Here is a 22,548-nt window from a genome sequence, read left to right as displayed (position 1 = left end):
GTCTTGCCAGGAATTTGCCCGCGAGCAGCAGAGCAGAATCATACTTGGAGCTTCCACTTAATGCTAAAAGTAAAAAATCTATTGTGACTGTGCTGGCAGGAAGCCTCAGGAAACTTTTTCCTCTTTCAGCTGACAGCTGAAGTTCACATAAGCATTATTCACGAAAGTTATGTAGTAACTCCTCTTTCAGCACTGCAGTCAGTGACATCTCAGAAAAATGAAGTACCTTTTAGAATGATATCCACAGAGTTGCATTTGAGGATGCTAAATACCTGTGACTCCTGGGAACTAACGTGTTCAGAGGTCCTCAGTAACCCCAGAACCCATGACCTCAAGTATCAGAACTATTTAAACCTGGAAGCTCTCTGCAGAGGAGCAAGGTAGAAAGGTGCAGAGATCCCCTTCACACTACTACCTGCACACACCAGCAATTCTGCCCTTCCAGGTTCTGCCTACCAGTGGTACTTACCAAAACTGTCTAGGTAAATGCAGACAGTATGATTTATAATGAAAAACGAGCATTAGTGATCTCTGTTGTCTGATACCACCCTTGACCAACATTAAGTGATAGGCTCAGGTAAAACGTACTTCTGCACACTGGCACAGTGCCACTCCAAAGCTTGTCTTCTTGGCAAGTCCGTTCTATATCACCCTGTGAAATGATAGAAAATAACAGAAACAATAGAAAATGTTCAAAGAACAACTTTGTTTCAGTTAACTCTTTTCTCCCGTCAGCTTTAGTATCCAGCAAGGTGAGGAGGCTTTTTCTCCATGTGCCACCCATGCAAAGAGAAAATGAAGTGCTACAGCCCAAGTCTAGTAGAGTTTATGGCAGAACTTTCTGCAAAATGATGGGTGTTCTTTATAAACCAAAAGTCTATGGAGCCAATTAGTTAGTCCTTATATCTCTGGAATATACTCTTTTTTGTCAGTTTTATCATTCTTGTTCCTAGGAATGTGTTGTGATGACAAATTTTCTCCTTTCAGGACCCACTTACAGGAAATTCAACTAGTAATTTTTTCAAGAACAGTACAAGCTTGTGTTTGATAGACACGATAAGCTGATTTAACAAGATCCCAAGCACTCATTCTTTATATATACCTATAAATTACACTATTTCTTTCTTACATACAAGTTTTATAAACAGTCTAATAGCCCAGGATTTAATTCTTATTTTATTCTGAGACATGGAGAACAATATATAAGTTTGTCCCTTGCTGTAATGTACCTTCATTACAAAGTAGACCCATCAGTAAAGGGCAGCTGTTTGACATGTTGCATGGCATCACACCCAATGGACTTTGCTTCCCAAAGGAGAAAAGCAGGACTTGTTTTCTACAGTGGGGACACAGTTTGACACTAGGTGGCGAAACTGGATTGCGAAGCTTGGAAGATCTCATTACTGTATAACAACACTGGTTTATTACTTCCTAAAATTATTGGAAACAGCAGCTCTATCTTTTTGTCTAAATACCAACACTTTCATCCCCAGTGATACTGCATATTTGAAAGGAAATAAGGAAAATTAAAGTCTTTGTGACCTAAGCATTCTCCAAACTCTTCTTATTTTTATCTTGACTGAGTGAATTAACTTCTGACTGGGTGATTTTACGTGCATGAATTCTTAACTAATTACTGGTGTTACGACAGTACAGAAGAAGTGCAATCCTGCAGTCTGCTTGGCACTCACAGAACCAGCACTGAGAGCTAGCCTCTGTCTTGGAGGTATCTCGCCACCTCATGTCTGACTCTGTCATCACCTGGGGACAGTGGAGATCATGCTGTGCCTCAGCAACCTACTGCAGCTTTTGAAAACACTGCTGAGGCAGCCCTGAACTTGCTGGCCTGAATCCTGATACTAGGCAAGCATGCTGTTTCAGAGCTCAGGTGGGCATAAAAGCCATAATAAAAACAATGGACAGGAAAGAACTTTGATTCCTCCTCCATCAGGGAATAAAGCTGCCAATGAACAAAATGGAATACCTTTGATCTATCACTTCAATATAATATAATATAATATAATATAATATAATATAATATAATGTAATGTAATGTAATGTAATGTAATGTAATGTAATGTAATGTAATGTAATGTAATGTAATGTAATGTAATGTAATATAATATAATATAATATAATATAATATAATATAATATAATGCTTGGGACAATATGAAATGGAAGAAAAAGCCCGGAACTTAACTCTGGCTAAAGAACCAGGTCAAAGGAGTGGTACATGAGAAATTAACTCCTCCATGACTTAGGGTCACAAGCATGTGTAATGCTGTATTTGCAGAGGACTTCAGTTAAGAAAACTCAAATACTGCAAGATACTTGCTGGACATTACATATGACATAGACATATATCCTCTGAACAGGATTCTTATATTTGCTTCAACTATTCCCTTAAGCCCTTCAAAGACTGCCCCAAACTCTCTACAGACAATAACAAAAACAGCAGACACCCAGCTCCTATGGCATCAATGTGATTGGGACAGTCCACAGCAATCACATAGGAACTGAAAATGACAATTTAAAGTTTCGAGTGTTGGAGATTTGAGCTTGCTTACTTGTAATTCATATCCAGAGTCACATTTATAAATAGACACATCTTTGTAATTGTATTTAGTGCCAACCACAAATCCATGCTCTGGAGACTCTGGAGTTCCACAGGATACAGGACTGCAGATGTCATCAGAAAATGGTGGCACCCAAACACCATTTTCCTGAAAAATAAATGTAATTAGAAATGTAATAGCACTACCTTATATGTGCAACTCATATCTAATTGATAAAGAAAAATCATAGTAGAAACACCCAGTTGCCGTGGGTGTACAGATACAATACTATGTGTTCAATCCTTTGTAAAATTTGGTAATTTAAGTAACATTTTAAAAGACAGAAGGAACAGAAAGTAAAATGGGGAAAAGAAGCTTGGAAAAGCAAGTTCACTAGTGCAAGGTCACCTAATCACTCATCAGAAGAATGAAAACTGCATCTGCCTGATTTAATGTTTTGTATTTCTCTCCTGGCTGAATGTCTAACACCATTACTAAGTGCTTCAGCAGCCTTCTCCGACTCACTAAGGGAAGTCTGATACCTGAAGAAGCACTTGTCAAAGACAGCTACTCCTACTTCCACAGATATTTGAAACGGCAAAATGAGAGGAAAACATTTCATAAGAAAGACATACTCTGCAAACTCACACATGCTCAGCTTTTCTCATATGAGCATACCATATTTTAAGAGTCTATTTACAAACTTAACATGAAGTTGTCCACAAGCTAATGTGAGAGGAGGTTACCAGTGGAATTGATAAAGATGTCTGGTCTTTAACAGAGGATTCAAGTTTCTACAGGTGTACAGCAGATTAAAATGTCTACTGCCTGTTATTCTGAAGAAAAATCCCTGCATGCAATACTCAAAATACATTAGAAATCTTAGACATATTTTTACAAAATTTCAGGCATGATTTAATGCCTGGCACATGATAAAATGAATGCTTTTCTAAAGGAAGCCTCAGCTTTTGGTGGAAAAAGAAATAAAAAATTTCTAGTTCTGAAAGTCTACACATAGAAAACAAACAATTGTTCTTATCGGGAAACAACCAAACATACTATATTTTGCAGAGTATGCTTTGAATTTTTAATTGTGTCCAGTTAAGGCCCAAAAGGTAAGGAAGGTATGAGAAGGACTCCTGAATTCAAGGAGGCCAGCAGAATAAAACAGTGATAATAAAACTATACCTTGCACGTAGATGTGCTTGCTCCCACCAGAGTGTAGCCTTCTACACATGACAAAGTGATGCTTGTGTTCACAGTGAAGTTGTTCCCAAGTGCAATTACATTAGTGATATTTCCTGGAAGGGGACACTTTCTGGGGCAACAGGAAATACTTTTGGGGGACCATTGTCCATCCTCCTGGCAAGTGCATACATCCACGTCTGTCGCCATCGTGTAGCCTTCCAGACATCTGCAACACAGCATGAAGACCTGACCACAGAGACACAGCTGGGAATGAGCTAACCCACAAATTAAAAAGTCAGTACAGTAATTTTGCAGCATTACTTGTTAACAATTACATCTTGAGATTTCTCTACTATTTCAGGGTAAGCTTGTAAGATGTACGTCAGGACTGAATTCACTCTGTTGCAAGAGCTGGAGACTTCAGACTTAATTTCCAGTTGTGTCATGCTGCTGCAGCATCACAATGGAACATGAGTTGGTGGCTTCAGTACTCAGAGGGTACTGGAAGTTTTAGTGCAGTTCCTACACTGCCCATCTCTTTGCTAGGAGGACCTTTGGTGAGGTAAAGAGAATGTGTGAGTGCCAAGCAATTCTAAAGATGATCTCACTTTCTTCCAAGAACAAACCAAGCCTTAGCCTGACCACAGACCATTTGCTTAGACATTTAAGGCTGACTCAATGGTGCTTCACCAAGAACAACTCAACTGGCTTGCACTAGTGAGGTTACTTGTAGAACAGCAGCAAAAGTACTCCCTCATCTTGTTAAAGTTGCATAGGAATGACTGATACTGTTCAATTCACACACTTGCCATCTCTGTTCCAGTTTTATTCCATACCATTATTTGCTTTTACTGTCGAACATACATCTCCTCTTTGGCCAAGGCTTTCTTCATCTTGGAGAAAGAGCTCTGCAGTGTATATACTTCAGGAAATTAGCAAAAAACCCTCAGTTTCTCATATCTGAAAAAGGAGTAACTTGCTACAGTGCTCCAGACAGCACAGTGCTGCAGTGCACAACATGGGACAAGAAGGATATCAGCTCTTTTGTATTACAACAGGCACCTGAAGCACAAGGAAAGCATAAATGCAATGCCAAGAGGAGAGAAGCTGACTGTTGCTGTCACCCGCTAACAAAACCTGTATGTTGAAACCAGTGCTTCAGGGGAGGAGAATAAGAAAGCAAATGGAAATGGGAAATTAAAGTCAGTGGAGGCATCAGCCCAACAGGCTGAAATGTCTTTCTGGAGTTTTCATGAGTGGTCCAGATAATATTTTATAAAGTGCATGGCAATGTGGGCTTTGTCAATCTGAGTATGTAGAAACTTGCACTAACTCAGGGAACATAAAGCTTGCATCTTCATTCCTTCAGGGACTTTTAATGAAAACAGAATAACAGCACCATCCTTACCTGTACTGGACCTTACTTCCGTAGGTGTAAGTGTTCCCAAGAACCTCTGCATTTGGGATAGATGGTGGTGGGCCACAGCTTAAGAGCTCACAGCTTGGGTATGGCTTCTTCCACACACCAGTCTCCACACAAGTCAGTTCTGGACCCCCCTTCATGACAAAACCCGTCAAGCAGGTATAGATGATCGTGTTCTCGTCTTCAGAGCTGCTCCCATTGATAAATGTGTTGGGGATGATGGGTGGAGCACCACAGGAAATCTGTCCGCACCGAGGAAACCCAGAACTCCATTTGCCAGCTGCCTCACAGGTAACTTCAGAAGGCCCCAGCAGTTTGAAGCCCTCCAGGCATTGAAACTGGACACTTATCCCACAGCTGAAATCTGTACCAAGAACGACCCCATTTTGAATCTGAGGTGTAGGACACAGACAGGGTAGGCAAGACGGAAGGCTTCCGCTCCAGGAGCCATTGGACAGGCATTGCCGTAAGGGACTGCCGTGCAGCTCATAACCAGGGAAGCATATATAGTGGACAAACTCCCCGTAAGTAAAGGCTGAGCCATTCAGAAAGCCATGGGAGATGTCTTCAGGGGGTCCACAAATGACTGGTTCACAGTGTGGAGCTTCTGAGTCCCAGGTACCATCACTCCGACACGTAAGTGTAGATGCTCCTTGCAGGCTATAACCATCACTGCAGCGATAGTGCACTTCTTTATTAAAGCTGAAATCTGAGCCACTAGTGCTCCCATTGGGAAGTGGCGGTGGAGCAGGGCAGGTCACAGCTTTGCAAACTGGAGTGATTCCACTCCAGCTTCCATTTGCAAGGCAGACTCTACTCCTGTCCCCTTCTAACAGGAAACCTTCGTTGCAGCTATACTCTGTGTGTCTCTGGAACGTGTAGTCCTCTCCAGTTACCTGACCGTTCTCCAAAACTGGTGGTGGGCTGCAGGAAACAGGAATGCAGATGGGTTCGCTGCCATCCCATTTCTGGCTCTCTTGGCATCTCCTCTCTGCAGGGCCGTTTAACTGGTAACCAGGATCACATTCGTAGTAGACAACACTGCCATATGTGTAGTTTTCCCCTCTTACCTTCCCGTTCAAAAGCTGGGCAGGTGAACCGCACGTTATTGCTTTGCAGTAAGGAGCAGTATGGCTCCACTGCCGACTTGGCAAACACAGCCGTGTGTCAGAGCCAACCAGTGTGAATCCTGGCCTGCAGGTGTACAGCACGGCACTGCCCAGCGTGTTCTCCGTGACGTGCAAAAACCCGTTCTCCGGGGCGGATGGCAGGGTGCACTCGATTGAAACACAGGCAGGGGCAGTGCCGTTCCAAGCTCCATCTTCCTGGCAAGCTAAAACAGGGTTTCCCAGCAGCTCGTAGCCGGAGTAACATGTGTACAAAATTATAGTTCCAAATAAGAAAGTGGTGAGCTGCATTGCACTGTCCTCCTTCAAGGCACTTTTGAAGCCTCTCACATTCTCAGCCAGCAACACATGTGAAAGGGAGGGATTCTCTGTAACACTCTCCTGGTCAGAACGTCTTTCCCCCTGTCTCAACTGCACGTACTCTCCAAAGTCAATGTGAGGAGGAAGGCCACAGTCTGTTGGAAGGCAAGTGGGTGTGGAGCTAGACCACCCCAATTCTTCACAGGTCTGCATGGCAAGGCCTGACAGCTGGAAGCCTGGCACACAGCTGTAAATGACCATGGCCCCGTAGCTATAATCTGCACCCTCCACAAAGCCATTCTCAATGGGCTGAGGGGGCTGGCAATTTATGGCCTTGCAAGAGGGAGCCTCTGTACTCCACTCTCCTGTTTCTAGGCATCTCAGTGTTTCCTCCCCTTGGAGCTGGAAACCTCTGTCACAGAAATACCTAACTGTTTGCCCATAATGGAAACTTGTGAATGAATATTTGCCATTGAGGATCTTGTTAGGCCTTGGGCATTGAATAGGTTTGCAAACCGGTCTTCCCCCAAGCCACTGTCCATCTTCTCCACAGAGGACAGTTGTGTTCCCTAGCAGTTCAAAACCTGGTTTACATGTGTAGAGGGCTGTGCTAAGGAAGGTGAGGCCCTGCACGTCAACTATGCCGTTCTGAATTTCTTCTGGTTGAGGACATTCCACGGGAATACATTCTGGCAAAGGCAAGCTCCATGAACCATCTGCCTGGCATCTGATGGTGGACTCACCCTTCATCAAAAACCCATCCACACAGGTGTATTTCACAGTGCTGCCAAAATGAAGGGATGAAGTCAAGGGGTCCCCAAAGGGGATATAGGGGGGTGCAGAGCACTGTACAACCTTGCAGAAGGGAAAGGAATCATTCCACTGCTGGGAGGGCAAGCATTTCAGTACGGAGGAGCCATGCAAAACATAACCCTCCTTGCAGGAGAACTGTACAACACCAACTTGGTAAGACACTTCTCTCAAGACCAGCTGATTTTCTGCCAGGGGTGGCTCTGGACATTTTGTTGGCACACATTTGGGATTTTGCCTTTTGCTCCACTTCCCAGACTTCTGACACGTCCATGAAACATCTCCAATCAGTTCATAGCCTTCATCACAGAAGAACTCGACTTTGGAGCCCATATCAAAAGTTTCTCCCTTGGAGTAGCCATGCGGGATGGATGGTGGTTTTCCACAGCTGAGGGGAGCACAGTAAGGAGGAGATTCGCTGTACCACTGGCGATTTGCTTGGCAGATAAACACTGGGCTCCCGACCATCTGGTAACCAGAGTCACACTGGTAATTTGCCTGATTTTCAAAGAAGTGTCCAGTGGTGTCCTGGAAAACAGTTAAGACAGAGATACTTCTGAAATGAAGATACACGATTTGGGGAATAGGAGACTGATTTTATTTCTTGTGTTCTCATGGTCTAGCTTCTAGCTGAATCCCTGACAGCACTAAAGCCTGTCTCAAAAGGAATGAAAGCAAGTAACTGGTACAAAATACCTTGCTTCAAATGATGCACTCTGTTTTCAGGAAATCTGAGACCACTTCCAAAAGAAAACAGAAAATTCAAGGCTTAAAAGATAAAAGGTAGAAAAGAATTCCTTTGCTTTCTCCCTTCCTGACCCATGAGATCAAAATAGATGTGGAAAGGAAGATGGAAAAGAAATGGATCAGGGGAAGCTGCCATCAAATGGCTTATTGTTGTCATGATTGTGTAGCTTCTAGGTGGATTAAAGCTGGAGCCCTCAAATCTACTGCTACTAGCAGACATTTATAAATGTCACACATGCAGCTGCAGGGTGTTGAGCAGGCAGCTGAGGATCACCTCAAAGTGGCAGTCTGGGCTTTGACTGAGGTATTAAAAAATTTCTCCAACTGTAAGGAATTCATGAAGGAGTGATCCTACCTAAGTAAGGCAAAATAGAGTGATATGCATTAATTAGAAGATGCATCTATGTAGGAGTCTGAACAGAAATTGCTGCTATTACTGCTGGAAACCCATATAGGAACTGGAATGTCAACCTCCACCCTCCAAATTTGGTACATGTAGATTCCCTGGTATCTGGTATCCTGGCATCTTAAATCCCTGGATTTAAGGAAGGAAGAGGGATGCTCAGAAGAAAAAATGCTTGAAAAATTAAATGTTAAATCTTTACAATAGCATTTTTGATCTTCCTTACCACAGTATTATTCTTATGCACCAAAGCAAAACACATTGTTGTAATTTAATTTGATAAGGAAAGGCAAGTTCTGACTTCAGAAAAGAAATGTGCTTGCATCAAAAGAAGAAAAATTATCCCAAGGTGATTTATCTATTGCATATCAGTTTTTTTTTTTATAGCAGTGAAAAGAGCAAGGCTTATGAACTGGCATCAAACTTCAAACATCTCCGGACCTGAAAGCTACTCAAGAACCAAACAAATGAAGAATAAGATATTAAAGAAATCAACTGAATGTCATATGGCATCTTGAGTCTCCTAACTGATAACCCACTTCATGATAGGAAATCCCATGGAAGTACTCATGCTTTTCAGATATGATTCTGATGCACTCACTTATTCTATTCTCATTCTATCCAATCATGTACTTCCTCAATTTTAACAGAAGAGCAAAACAGAAGAAAGAAAACCCCAACAGCAACAGTTGTGGAGATATATTCAGTTTGCCATGGTACCAGGCAGATGAGGAAACTCATTCTGTACCTTAATAAAGCCATTCTCAAGCTGCGGTGGTTCTCCACAGGACACTGGGTGGCATGTGGGCAAACTGCCACTCCAGTTGCCAGTGGCCTCACAGGTCCTCTTCTTCTCTCCCTTGATGTAGAACCCCTTGTTGCAGCTGTAAGCCACCACTGCTCCAAAGCTGTAGTTGGCCCCACTGGCATAGCCATTGCTAATGTGGGGAGGCTCTCCGCAGCGAACGGGGATGCACTGGATGCTCAGAGGAGAAGGATTCCACTGGCCCCCTCGAAGGCACTCGATCTTGGCTGAAGTGTTCAGAACAAAGCCTTCCATGCACTTGAAGCTCACGACAGAGCCAGCTGCAAACTTGGCTTTACTAATGGACTCCAGGATGCTGTACGAGACGGTGGATGGCTTTTCACAGAAATCTGCTATGCAGTGGGGCATGTCCCTGCCCTCTGGAGGCACCCACGTCCCTTCTGCATTGCAAAGCAGCTGAGAGTTATCAGCCAGGCTGTAACCATCCAAGCAGAAGTAATAAGCTATATCACCAAAGAGGCGGTGGCCACTCTCTGGTGATGCATTTTCCACATGGGGTGGCTCATCACAGGACACTGCCAGGCACTGCTGGTGGCTCACATTCCACTTGCCGCTGGCTAAGCACTCTATGGTTTCAGGGCCAACTAATGTGTAACTGTGGATAAGGAAACCACATAGGAAGTAAAAAAGACAAGCATTGTCAAACTCTACCTAAGGTTTCCTGAAGCCCTTGCAGTATGAGCTTGTTTGCTAGAACCCCAGAAGAACAGGATCCTTTAAAAAAGCTATGATCAACTTCCAAAGGAAATCTTAAACCCTGCATGTCCATGGGTGAGGTATCACAATGGTGGATATCCTAGCACAGCTTGTGCAGACATCTCATCTGTCCATCCAATTACCATTTCTGAACTTCTATTTTGGCTCAAACTACTACAACAAACCTAGTATTGTGCTGTGATGGTCCATGCAATTCTCAAGGAAATGATCCCACTCAGAAACCATTTCTATTAAGCAAAGCTGATTGGAAAAGAAAGAGATGAAAAGCCCAGAAAGGACTTTTGGGTTTCTGTATTAGCCCTATCAATCTATTTTCACACTTGCAAGCAAAGTGAAACTTCTTAGTAAGCTACCCAGAGAGATGCTCTTACCAATAATGCATATAGCAATTTTAAAATAACTTCTTCCTAAAAACTCACTGTTAAAAATATTAGAAAGCCAGTAAAAAGTTAATGCTGACTGTAAAAACCCCAATGAAATAGTTTACTATAAAATTTTACCACACAAATACTGTTAGTGAAGCTGTAGTTCTCCAGTCTGTCTCTGGGATGCAGGGATAGGCATCAGTCTGTGCTGCTCATCATCCCACTTAAACCCCTGCTGCTTAAATATGTAACAGACAGCAGTGTACTCACAGTACCTTTGACTGTTTTCTTCCTTTTTTTTTTTTTTTTCTCTGTGGTGTGCTCTCACAAAAAGCAAAGAAACAATAACTACTGCAAAGTCCAGAGTGACTTTCCAACTGCAGGCTGTCCGCATTTGGAAGCAACACCTGTAAAACTGCTTTGTCTTGTTTGCAGGATTTGTTTTCAAGGCCTCATGACTGGATCCCAGAAAAAGAGCCAATTATGTGCCAATGTTTAATATGATCCACTGTCACAGACAGACAGCTATGACAGTTTTTAAATGCTGCTTTCCTATCCCATTTAAAATGCTTGAACAGGAAAGAAAAACAACTTTTAAAATCATAATATAGCCTAGAAAACATAATAAGGATGCTTTGTTTCAATTATGTTTCAAATAACATCACAAAGCCAATTTATAAGAAAAATGCTAACTTGTCAATTTACACTCTTACACCAAGAAAAAGGAAGAAAATCCTCCAGTCACTTTGGACCTAAACTGGCAAAAACTCTGCCTACCCGCTCTGCCTTTTAGACAGAACAATTCCAAGATATTTTATGGAACTGCTCACAGGCTGTAAAGATTACCATGTGCAAAGGTTATTGCAGGATCAGAGTACAACATTATACTTTCATGCTTGGTATCATCAAAACCAAGCCTCTTTTTTGATGAAATAGGTCTGAAAATTTCTCTACGCAGAGTAGATAAAAATAAATTTAAAATAATATATCTCAATAAACTAAGAGTCTTAATTTAAGAAAATAGAATTTAGAACACCACAACAGAGAGTTGTCAGACTGCACCAAAAGCATCCTTACACCCTGATGAGACATAAACGATTTGCTATGATCAGAGCCTTCAGTCTAACACAGAAGTACTGGTTCTGTAGTAACTCCAGGGAAAAGGGTTTCCTATTGAATTGTGCTATCACTCCCCTGATTCCTCTCTATTCTTCTCTTCCTGATCGCATTCAGTTCCCCCAAAACTTACTTTAAGAAATGTCTGTGTCTTATACTAACCTGACAGCCCACAAAAAAAAATCTCTGTTGTATTTAACTTCCAAAGAGTTAAGACAGAAAGTAGTAAAAATTAATTAGTGTGCAGTTATAAAGGACTTGTTGAACAGTGCATCAGTTTTACTCAACCTGAACATTAATCCAGTAGGGCTAATCTACATACCCTTCCTTACACGTGTAAGAGACCGTGTTTCCAAAAGTGAAGTTATCTCCATGGATGACTGCATCTTTGATGGCAGGAGGGGATCCACAGGACACGATGTTGCAAGCTGGTGGTGTGCTGTTCCAGTTCCCTGAAGATGCACAGACAAGCACAGAAGGTCCCTGAAGGCTGAGACACAAAGATTATTATTAAAGCTGCCATTTCATTCCAGGTGAGGGACACAGAGTGTAAGAGCTGCTTTCTTTTCTGGCCCCAGTGACCCTAGGGAGTCTTTCTCACTGACTTCAGTAGAGGCCAGAATCACCCTTTTTTCATGGAAAAACAATCTGATGCTATCAAAAAGAGCTGGTCTTCATATCACTTTGAAGAGCAAGCTCTGAATTTCTAGTGGAGCCTCAATGCTCTGTGTAGACACACATAATTTCTGCTGTAGCTTTGCCCATCTTTGAGCACAAAAGAAATAAATATTTGTTTAAGCTTAAAAATTTACTTGTGTGCCATCAGCATGCCAGTCTTGAGACTTGCAACTAGGCCCTGCCTGAGACTGATTCACTCAAGAACTTAAAACACTATCTTCACCCAGGACACTGAAATGATCCAGTTCAAGTTTGTTCACAAAAGGACATTCAGTTCCTTCAGGAGGTAAAGGATTTTGCTTGAGTCAATGGCCATATCCATTTGAAGTCGATGGTATTTTTTGGTTTCCTTAGCTGGGGAAACAGGATTAGTCTGGAGAATGTGACTCAGATGTCTGAACAGAGTGTGCAACACCTCCCTGAGATGCCCTGGGTGAAACTCCTGGTCTCCAGCTGCTATGTCAGCTGTTTGTGGTTCCCTGTAGGGCCCACATCACATCTGAGAGCCCTACAGAGCAGTGCCTCATTCCCTGCAATTTGGTCTCAAATGGTACTAGATCCCCATGTCTAGCTGACTGAAATAAGTTAATAGAAAAGAACACTGACCTGTAATGCTTTTACAAATTTGGCACAGGCCCTTGTCAGGGAAGTAGGGCTTTGCCTACCTGTGGCAATATGTTTAAGACTGGAAGCACCTAAGAGGTGCTTGAAGGAAGAGACTGGGTCCAGAAATAATGCACAAGATGGACACAGTTTGAGAGGGCTACCACTGGAGTGGCAGCCACAGGTAACCACAGGAGCTGTGTGGTAACCACCGAGCTAGGGTAGTCAGGAAAAGACAAAGACTCAAAACTGACGTGACATTTGCTGCATTTGTATGTCCAAAGTCCACAGTCAAAATCTCATTGGTATTGATAAAAGCACTGTCTGGTTTAGTGGGGTACAGATAACCCACAGTGTGAATCTGTGACCTAACACTACACTGAACTGCAGCTGAGGTACCCATTTGTACTAACACAATTAAAGCATTCACCAAAAGATTATAACTCACCTACCTGACAGCACCTGGACAAGAAAAATGTAGAAAAAATCATCCCTAAATAGGTCCATATGGGACAACTTATGTCAGAGTACATCTGCTAGAGGTCACAAGCAGATATCAGGGAGGCAGAAATCTGCATGTGCATGCTTGGATATAGCATTAATGTGTTAATTTTTAACTGCACCATGTTAAAAATGTGTATAATTCCTTACAAAAATAAAACAGAACAAAATCTTAGAATAAATTACTAGTACAAAGAGTTCAAGGAGTAAATGAATAACTTCCAGAAAGTTCCTTCACAAAAGGTGTTGCAAAGTAACAGCAAAAATAATATGAACTGCAGCTGTAGAGATATAATGATCTTTAAAGACAAATGAGAACTTTCAGAAATAATTAAAACTATTTTCCGAATATTCAAAATATTTTTATGAGTTTGATGGTAAAATGAAAGCATTACATATGTATACAAGCAAATCCTGAGTGACTTTTCTGAACTGCTCCAGCTCAAGATAAAATACAGAAAGTATAGGTATACAGGTACAAAGGAGTCCTTTTCAATTTTGTTTTAGTATTTTATTATTCTGAGCAATGATCCCAGCTTTGTGTCTTTCAAACCTAAGTCAGACCTTCTAACTAGCATGCCACCTGCATTTGACCTGGGCATGTTTTGTGCATTTACCTATATCCATTGTCACAGGTGTATGATACAGAGGAAAGGTAGGCTGTGCCACTGAGTGTGTATTTTCCATTGCTGATATCCTGTGGGCTAGGGCACATCACCATTTCACAGGAGGGGGGAGCATGATTCCAAATGCCACTAGCAAGGCACAGAATTTCCTTTTCACCCACTAAGTTGTATCCATCATTACATCTGCATTAGAGGAAAAGAAGTGCTGTCAAACACAAAGCCTTTCATGTACAATATAATCAGCCATCCCTTTTTTCTCATCATCCACACCTGCATAAAGCAACTTTCTTTTCAGGGAACAGAGAAGTAGTATTGGAGTAAACACACAGCTCTGCTAATGAACAACCACTCTGTAACCAAATGTCTTTCCATTATTTTAAGCCCATCTTGCTCCTCTCCTTCATTTCAACCAATCTCTCAATTCAGCCATACTCTTATTTGCTGCCAGATTGTCAATCAGTTATTAATACAGCACTTCACACATACTGAATTCCTACCTGTACACCACCTTATTATGGTATGTAAAATTTGAGCCAAAAATGGCACTGTTCTCTGGAATAACTGGAGCACCACAGGATATAGCTTTAAAAAGACAGGAATACAAGAGAGGTTGATATAACACAAACAAAAATGAACAGAAAATTAGGATTTGCTTTGCTTTCTCTGAAAAGATTTGAAGAAGTATAAAGCCTATGAGTTCTTGCCTAATCTGTAAATGACATTTAAGACTCTTCATCTGAATTCACCTTACTAAGGAACTGAACTATTTGGAAGAAGGTAGTTATAACCACTCTACAAACCACATGCTTGACTATCAAGAGACTCCATATCTACCTCTCTCAAAGGACAAAGTAATTGGTTTTTTGCTTAGACAGTCTTTGTCAACTCTTCACTTTACCTATTGCTTTACCACATTTGTTCTGATTTTCTAAAGAAACAACTTCTGCTATTACACCATGACTACGTACATGCATCAGCCTGTCCTTTCTGGTCCCTTTTTATCCACAGTTAAAGGTATTTAAGTCATTAATTCCTTGAAAATGGAAGGCTGAGCAGAAAAGAATTAGAATTAGAAGAACACTTCTAATGCTTGCATTAGAGTGAGTCTATGCTTCTGACACACTGGAGAATCTGTGTTAAGAGAGCACCCCTACAAATATGACAACTGGGCTTACGTCTTAAGAAGACAAAGACTTCAACAGTGAGATCCAGATCTGCTAGTGTTTTGTCTACAGAGTGCTCACTATTACTTTGCCTTTCCTCTCTCTAATGTTAGAATCACATTTCAGCACGCCTCCTCCCCAGGAACCACACCTTCACAGTAGGGCACGGGGTGGCTCCACTCTCCAGACTCCATGCAAGTAAGTTCTGTCGCTCCTGTCAGCTGGAACCCTTCTTTGCAGGAAAATGTTACTCGACTGCCAACACTGTAAGTATCCCCGGATAAATGGCCATGCTCTGGATTTCCTGGATTATGGCATTTCACGGGTTCTGAGGAGGAAGAGGGAAACTACGAATAATATAATTAAGTGTCAGGTTTTATGAACAAATTGCAGGAGACATCCTTGGAATTTGCTGAAAGTAGGAAGGCAAAGCACATGGAAAATGCTCATAAGTAGTTTACAGCCTTTTCTGTTTTATATGTAAGTGACAGACACTGAAGACTCATGCAAGTAAGCTAATCTTGATATGGAAGAGCCCCCTCCAACTGAGTTTACTTCATTGTGAGATGCAAACACATCTTACAGTCATTTCTTCCTCTGTAAGGGAAAGCCCATTTCAGCATGTCCATCCCTGAACATGAAAACTACCCAGCTACCTTTTATCCCAACCTATGCCACTGTCTTGTTATCTTCATCCAAAGTTACCTTGTTTAATGTTTCCTCTAGCCCTACTCAGAAGCCTGTTTCAAAATATTTCTTTGCTGCACAGCTCTGCTCTGAGAACTGAAACACTGTGGCCTTCCCACACCTTGTGGAGTGTGTGCAATAAGGTTTTTGCACCTATGTATGTCTTGGAGCAGCATCCCAATGACAGCTGTATCCATATGGAGAGGTGAGTTTCCAAGAAACAAAAGGAGACACTTTATCAGTGCCTCATCCAGGCTAAACTGAGCTGGAGATGAAAGCAAGCTGCTCTAGATATCAATTATTATTTAGGAACTGGAAAGGAGATACTGGCCTATACAGAGCCTTGGAAAGGCTAGTGGGACGTTTTTCTTTCCCATACCTGCACATTTTTTACCATCTCCTGTGTAAGGAGGGATGCAAGTGCACACATAGGATCCATTTGTGTTGAGACAAGACGCGTGCTCATCGCAGTCTGATCCAACAGCGCATTCATCAACATCTGCAAAAAACAACAAACACTCATCAACACCAACAAACTCACTGTCTTACTCTCAAGAGGAATTACTTTAAGTAGTAAAATTAAAAATCACTTACTGCAATCACATTTTTGATCCATTAGGAAAAATACTTAATATGTAAAAAAATATTTATAACTCACTGTAAAGTTTTATTATCATTTTAATTTTCTCAACAGTATTGCACAAAAGAGATTAACCTTCAGTCACTACTTCCACATAAAGTGCCTGGTTTCCAAACTGCAAAAGAACAGATATTTTACTATTGTTTCTACTAGTCTGGGTAGACACTCTAAGGAAAGGCTCTTGCTTGGGAAATCGTCTATATCTCATCCTTCCTACTTATAAGACAGGAAAACTTAACCAAGAGGGGAAATACTATAAAAACATTAGAGCCCCATCTTTGATGAAGAGAATTAGACTAGGCCCAAGAAGAGCCTGCAGTTGCCAGAAAAGTAAAAAACTAATTAAAAATATATAAGTTATTATAATTAACTATTTACATGATTGCAGCACCTAAAAGTCCTAATTTATAATCTCTGTAGCTTGGTACTATGCAGAAAAATAAATAAAATAAAAAAATCCCTCACTCCAGAATACTCATAAAATCTTTTAACCTTGACAGTAAGGAAATGTCCTTGGTATGAAAACAATGAGTCAAAATTGAAAGGAGTCAATTTCAAAGTATCTAATAGAAAAGTGCTGGTACCAGGGATTATTCTCTTTCTATAAATGTTCTTGTTTCAGACTGAGAGAGAGAGATAGAACAATTCTTCATCAATTCAGGACACCTGTAGATCTAGCTATACCATGCATACACACAGTTTGGGTCCTTTGCCCATTTCCAGTAAAAAAAACCCCACTGGTTAAAAAAGCAAGATAATTTACTGAACTGGAAGCTTCATTCTTCATTGCTGGATGAGTCTGATCAGCATGAAAAGACCAAAAAATATTGAAAAGGAGTTTCTTTCTGATATTCAGCATGACAGCTGCACATTAATACCAAAACAGTTGCCAATTACACAAGTGCCAGGAGAATGCTAAGTGCTACCACAGCAGAACTGGAATGACTGCTTCTTCTGCAATATCTTGTTAGGCAAGAGGCTTCCAATGGGGTGAAAGTACACTGTGAATCAGAGCCCAACAGAACAAAAGGAATGCTTCAGGGCATAGGTGTACCAGGTTTTGTCAGCACCTCCCTGAAGCATGAGTCAGAAAGGTAAACGGTGGGTCAGGATGCCAAATCCACTCCTGTTTTCATTTTCCCATTACTTTGCTTTAAGAGAAACAAGGCAAGCTGGAAGGTGGGGCACAGGCTTTTTGCTTCTGAACACTGTGACTCCTACTGCATAGCAGTTGAACTATCTGGACAGCCTTGAAGCACCTGTGATGATGTTTGTAGATTCTGAAGGAGTGCTGCTGGACAGGATGCTATGAACCAGATGGATCCAACTCCAAAGTGAATTTTGGCAGAACTAAAAGACTTTTGGCCTTTCTTTTGCTTGCCTTGACTGGAAAAATTATGTGCTGCACCTACAAAGAATTAGGAGTTAAATCAAACACAAATCTTGCCAGTTTTTTACCGTGCAACTCCCATTTGAGGCATGGCTAAGATCTAACACAACCAGATGCAGCAATCCAAGTACAGCCAGCCAGTGGATTCCAGCAGGGGTATGTTGGAGACATGGCCCTACATGAGCAGTGACATTGAGTCCTCTGGACACAGTTCAATGCCAGCCTGTCTCACCTTTGTGTCACTGCACCTGGCCAGCTGACCAGCATGTACTTTCACTGTGGCAACTGTGTGATCTATGTCCAAAAGTGCACTCCCATCCCTCTCATCACTGTAGCTGCTTGCTGACAGGCATGTGTGACTCACCAAAAAAAACCCCACACTGGAAAGAGGCTCAGAGAACACTGGCAGAAGTGATCTGCCCATTAGGCTTAGGGACTAAGGAGACAGTGAGGTGGCCTTTCCTTCAGGTAAACATCAATTAATAGTTGAGTGGATTAACTGGCAGTATAAATGGTGCTCCCTGAGTTCATTAGAGAGTGTGAATGTCTTCCTGAATCAGCCAGACCTTCATGGAGGAGTGGAAATTAATACATAGTCAACAAGAGGTATAAATGTCTGACAAATACCAATGGGCTTGAGCTGACCTTAACCCACACATTCATTCCCAGATACTGGGGATCTGCAAGGTCATGATAGTGAATATATTATAGAGCTTGATAATGGGAAGCACACTGAAATTGTGCCTAAATTGTGTATTACAATTGCTGTATTTTGTTAAGTAACTTCAATTTGTTTCTCTTGTGCTATGCAGTATATTTTGTATCACTCTGCTTGATCGGAAATCCTGTGCAACATCTACTGTTTCAGCTGAGTAAATCTGGTACTAAGTACTGCAATGTCCATGTGTGAAATATCTAAAAGAACCTGGTCAGAGAGCATGGGACACTGACAGCATGCTGGAGAACAACAAAATGCACAGGTCAAAAGCACAGAATGCAAGGATTGCAGGATGTGGAAGGAGAAAGGCTGGGAGTGCATGCAGGCCTAATAATTATATACATGTTTGATAAATGCAGGCTGTGGGACATACAAGAGGACAGAAAAAGGTGACAGAATGTAGTCTTGGTTTCACATAAGACTAAAGTGGTATTTCAGAAAAGTAAATATTTTGGATTATGACTCTGGGACTGTGGTTAGCCTCCACAATTTCGGAATGCATGTCCCCTCAGACCTAAGGGCACAGGAGAAGTGTAAGACTGTCAGTGCATGCAGCCAAATGTATGGCACATCTTACCAAGGCAAGAGGGTGAAATGCTGTTCCAGCTTCCATTGTCCAGGCAGAGCATCCTGGAGTCACCCAACAAGTAGTAGCCGCTGTTACAGTGATAGGTAACAGTACTGCCAGCAAAAAAGTCCTCAGCTGAATAAAATCCATTTTCTAGAGTTGGAGGCACTCCACAGCTGATTCCTGTGACATGAGCGAAAAGAGGGCACAGGCATTAGCAGAGCAAACACAGATCATCTTCAGAATAATTCCACATGAGAGCCATTACTACATATTTTATCTCTGCAGCTGTACAATCCCATTAGCAAGAGGGCCCAGTCCTTTTTTCCAGTAGCTAATCAATTCCGGGCCTAGTGAAGAGTCTTGTTTTCTGGGCATTTCTCAATAAGAGTCTTAGCAGGACTCTCCAGCTCCTGCTAACAAAATTTTGCTAGCTCTGGAGGAGACATCTGTGGCTGAGATCTGAGCAGATGCCCTTCAGTCACAGAACACTTCTGATAAGAAACATTCCATGATGAGTGATAAAGAAAAAAGGAAAACTGAATTGCCTTGCTGGAGGTTGTTGTTATTTCCCTTTGCTGAAAAGCAAGCTTGGGATTGTGATGTTTATACACTGCAAAAGTAACCAACAGAGACAGCTCAGAGTTACAGTACTGGCCTGAGACAGGGAAGTGCATGAACAATGGAGAGATTGGAACTGACCTCACATACAACCCTGAGTATAGTAAATAAGCCCATCTGATCCCAGTTGTGCCAGCAGAAGGCATCCCTCTACCTGCCTGGCAGAGGTTTTTATTTATGCTAGCAGAGTTGCATCTTTGTCTCAATCAAAAAGGCTTGAACTTATTCCAACAGCTGCACAGCTCATCTTTGTAGCGACATGAGCTATAGCAAGTCTGAGTCCCCTGGCTGTGTGCAAGCATCACACAACAGGAATTTAAAGCCTGTAGTAATGGAAGCCAAGTCTTGCTGTGAAGGAATAGAGCTGGAGAGTCTGTAACAAAGACAGGCTCTCAGGCATCTGTGGCTCTGGGGTATTTAGCACCAGGAAGAGAAAGGATCCTGCGGGTGAAGACGCTGGTTGCACCGAGCCTGATTCAGTCAGTACTTTCTCAGGCCTACACCACTAGCATAAACCTGTAGCTCATTATGTAGGAAATAGGTATCTTCAAGCAACTTCCATTCATCAGGTACTCGTGGAAAAGATACCTTGAGAGTGCAGGCCAGTGGGTGAGTCTGGCTTCATCCACTCAGCCTGGTTGTGGCAAGTCAGCCCTGCTCTGTCTCATTCTGTGCTCAGCAGGTAAAACTGCTTGGCCCAATGCAGAGAAATTCTGAGATTCTGGTGGCTTGCCACTGATATTACACCAAGAAAGTTCAAAGCTTCAGCCAGTGAACTTTCCTTTTGCCCAGCAGGACTTTTTTAGGTAAATCCTCACGGGCATGCCGTTCTTTACAAAGAAGATGAGACAGACTGTGGACTTCTGCTACATACAACTGAATAAAGAGGAAGACATAAAAATCTTGATCCAACGATTTTAAAGGCATTGGTAACAAATTTGATGATTTTCTCCAAATTATATAAAAATTCTAGGATTGTGCAACATCTGCTTCTGGAGTTAATTTACTATTCTACTGAAACAAAAAATATAATCAGCTCCACCACAACCAACTGAAGTCACATGTGCATCACAACAGAGGAGGAGCAAAGGAAAGGAGAAAACAGAAGCAGGAATCAGAATCAAAAGAAACTTGGCAGCCTGAATGCATAGAGCTCAGTCTCAGAGGAAATTCTGTAAATCTTGGAGCACTTCCAAGTCCTAATAGAAATATCTGCTGCCTTTAAAGAAATTAGTTAATGACTTACTCAAGTCAAGGCTTCTACTTCAAAGCAGACATTCTCAGTGACATCTAAAAATCACAGAGATATTCTAGCATTTCCTATGCATCTTCCACACTCCTGATGCCATTGAGGAGGAAAGTACCAGATTGCTGATCCAAATGGACTAATTTCTCTAACATCCATAGGTATTAGAAACTGAAAACTTGTAAGAACCCAATCATGATACAGTTTCTGCTCAGCAAAACATGAATTTAGTTTTAAGCATATATAATTTAGTTATAAGCATATAACACAGATGGATCCAAGTGCATCATAGCTGCAAAAAACCCAGGCCATGAATAGTGCTAGGATCCAGATAAACACTAGAGTTTCCTAATCCTGCCAGCCCACTGAGACAACTCACTTTCACATCGGGGAAAGGGCCGTGTCCACTGTCCCAGGTTAAGGCAGTGTTGAACAGAGTTTCCCACTATCTGGAATCCTGGGTCACAGGAAAGGCTCACTTTTGACCCTGGCTTTAAATCAGCAGAAGAGGCTCGCAGATGTGGTATAGATCCTTGCAGAGATGGACAATCTGTGGACAAAATATATGCATACAGTAAGAGGTAAAGCTACGAGCTGAAATGAAAAAAATAGCTCATGTGATTGCTTGATCCTCTATAAGTTTATCCATGAAAAAGCTTTTGGAAATGTTACACATGCTACTTCCCGAATGGGTCCAAAGGGCTTTGAGAATCATCAACACATAAGATCAGAAAAGGAATTTACAGAAAAAGAAGCAAGGAGGCAGCAGGGATTTTAATACTATACAATTATTCTTAGGATAAAAGGCAGAATTTTTTTTTTTTTTTTCTGATCCAGTACCATCTTCACTCTTTTCCCATCCCAATTCAGGAAGCAATAAATTTTTGTCAGAGATTTCAATGAACTTTTGTTACAAAGCTCTGGAATTTGAAGAATGAAGGACTGTTCTAACTGTCAAGTGATCCAAATAATTTATTCAATGTTAGAAAAGCAAAGGCTGCAAGTAAGCTAGTTGACCCCATAAAAGAGTCTTACAGTAGTATTCAGAAAAAAATGGGTTCTAGGAAGTAAAGTTCTAACCAGCACAAAATATACTCTTGTAATCTATCTTCACTCTTCCAACAACTCCTGGCAGGAAGTCTGGCCAGGCTAGCACATTTCCTTTTTGCAGTTCTTCTGGACAGGATGTAGCCAGAGATTCTACCTAAGGATTTAAAACAGTTGGTTAGGTGATGTTTACGGACAGTGTAGGAGAAGAATATTAAAAAAAAAAAAATTCCCTTCATGAGTGCATGCACTAGAACAGATCCTTGAGGGAGCAATGCTCATCTTTTCCAGCACAAGAGGTTCCTGGCTGAAGTACTTATTATTCTGTTCTTATAATTCATCTAGCTATGGACAGCCTGTGCTGAGTCACTACCTGAAGGACTACTTGACATACAAACAAGGTATTGGACACAGTTCTTGAGACACAATTGCATTTGTTAGTGTAAAAGAAAAACACATCTACGTCACAGAAAAAGACAGT

The 22,548-nt window shown here is 41.6% G+C and overlaps 1 protein-coding gene across 4 annotated transcripts in view; it reads right to left on the bottom strand.

The window, feature by feature from the left end:
* The window catches only part of SVEP1 (sushi, von Willebrand factor type A, EGF and pentraxin domain containing 1), a 124,125-nt gene that overhangs the window by 19,538 nt on the left and 82,039 nt on the right, over nucleotides 1-22,548 (bottom strand). For 3 of the 4 annotated variants that reach the window (XR_008842534.1, XM_056513625.1, XM_056513626.1), the window contains exons 29-41: nucleotides 22,101-22,224; nucleotides 21,400-21,570; nucleotides 19,163-19,336; nucleotides 16,217-16,336; nucleotides 15,302-15,478; nucleotides 14,485-14,569; nucleotides 13,979-14,170; nucleotides 11,902-12,069; nucleotides 9,304-9,976; nucleotides 5,154-7,933; nucleotides 3,746-3,971; nucleotides 2,570-2,725; nucleotides 589-652 (exon numbers count right to left, since the gene is read on the bottom strand). Coding sequence is in view for 3 of the 4 variants with exons in the window: in XM_056513625.1 (XP_056369600.1) it covers nucleotides 589-652; nucleotides 2,570-2,725; nucleotides 3,746-3,971; nucleotides 5,154-7,933; nucleotides 9,304-9,976; nucleotides 11,902-12,069; nucleotides 13,979-14,170; nucleotides 14,485-14,569; nucleotides 15,302-15,478; nucleotides 16,217-16,336; nucleotides 19,163-19,336; nucleotides 21,400-21,570; nucleotides 22,101-22,224 (5,110 nt within the window). In the remaining variant the exon portion in view is untranslated. Of the gene's footprint in view, nucleotides 1-588; nucleotides 653-2,569; nucleotides 2,726-3,745; nucleotides 3,992-5,153; nucleotides 7,934-9,303; nucleotides 9,977-11,901; nucleotides 12,070-13,978; nucleotides 14,171-14,484; nucleotides 14,570-15,301; nucleotides 15,479-16,216; nucleotides 16,337-19,162; nucleotides 19,337-21,399; nucleotides 21,571-22,100; nucleotides 22,225-22,548 lie in introns of those variants that run through there. The other variant, XM_056513627.1, reaches the window with a different exon arrangement.

The sequence above is a fragment of the Oenanthe melanoleuca genome, chromosome Z (assembly GCF_029582105.1).
Source record: "Oenanthe melanoleuca isolate GR-GAL-2019-014 chromosome Z, OMel1.0, whole genome shotgun sequence".
Taxonomy (NCBI): domain Eukaryota; kingdom Metazoa; phylum Chordata; class Aves; order Passeriformes; family Muscicapidae; genus Oenanthe; species Oenanthe melanoleuca.
This window is presented reverse-complemented; position numbering and strand designations above follow the sequence as displayed.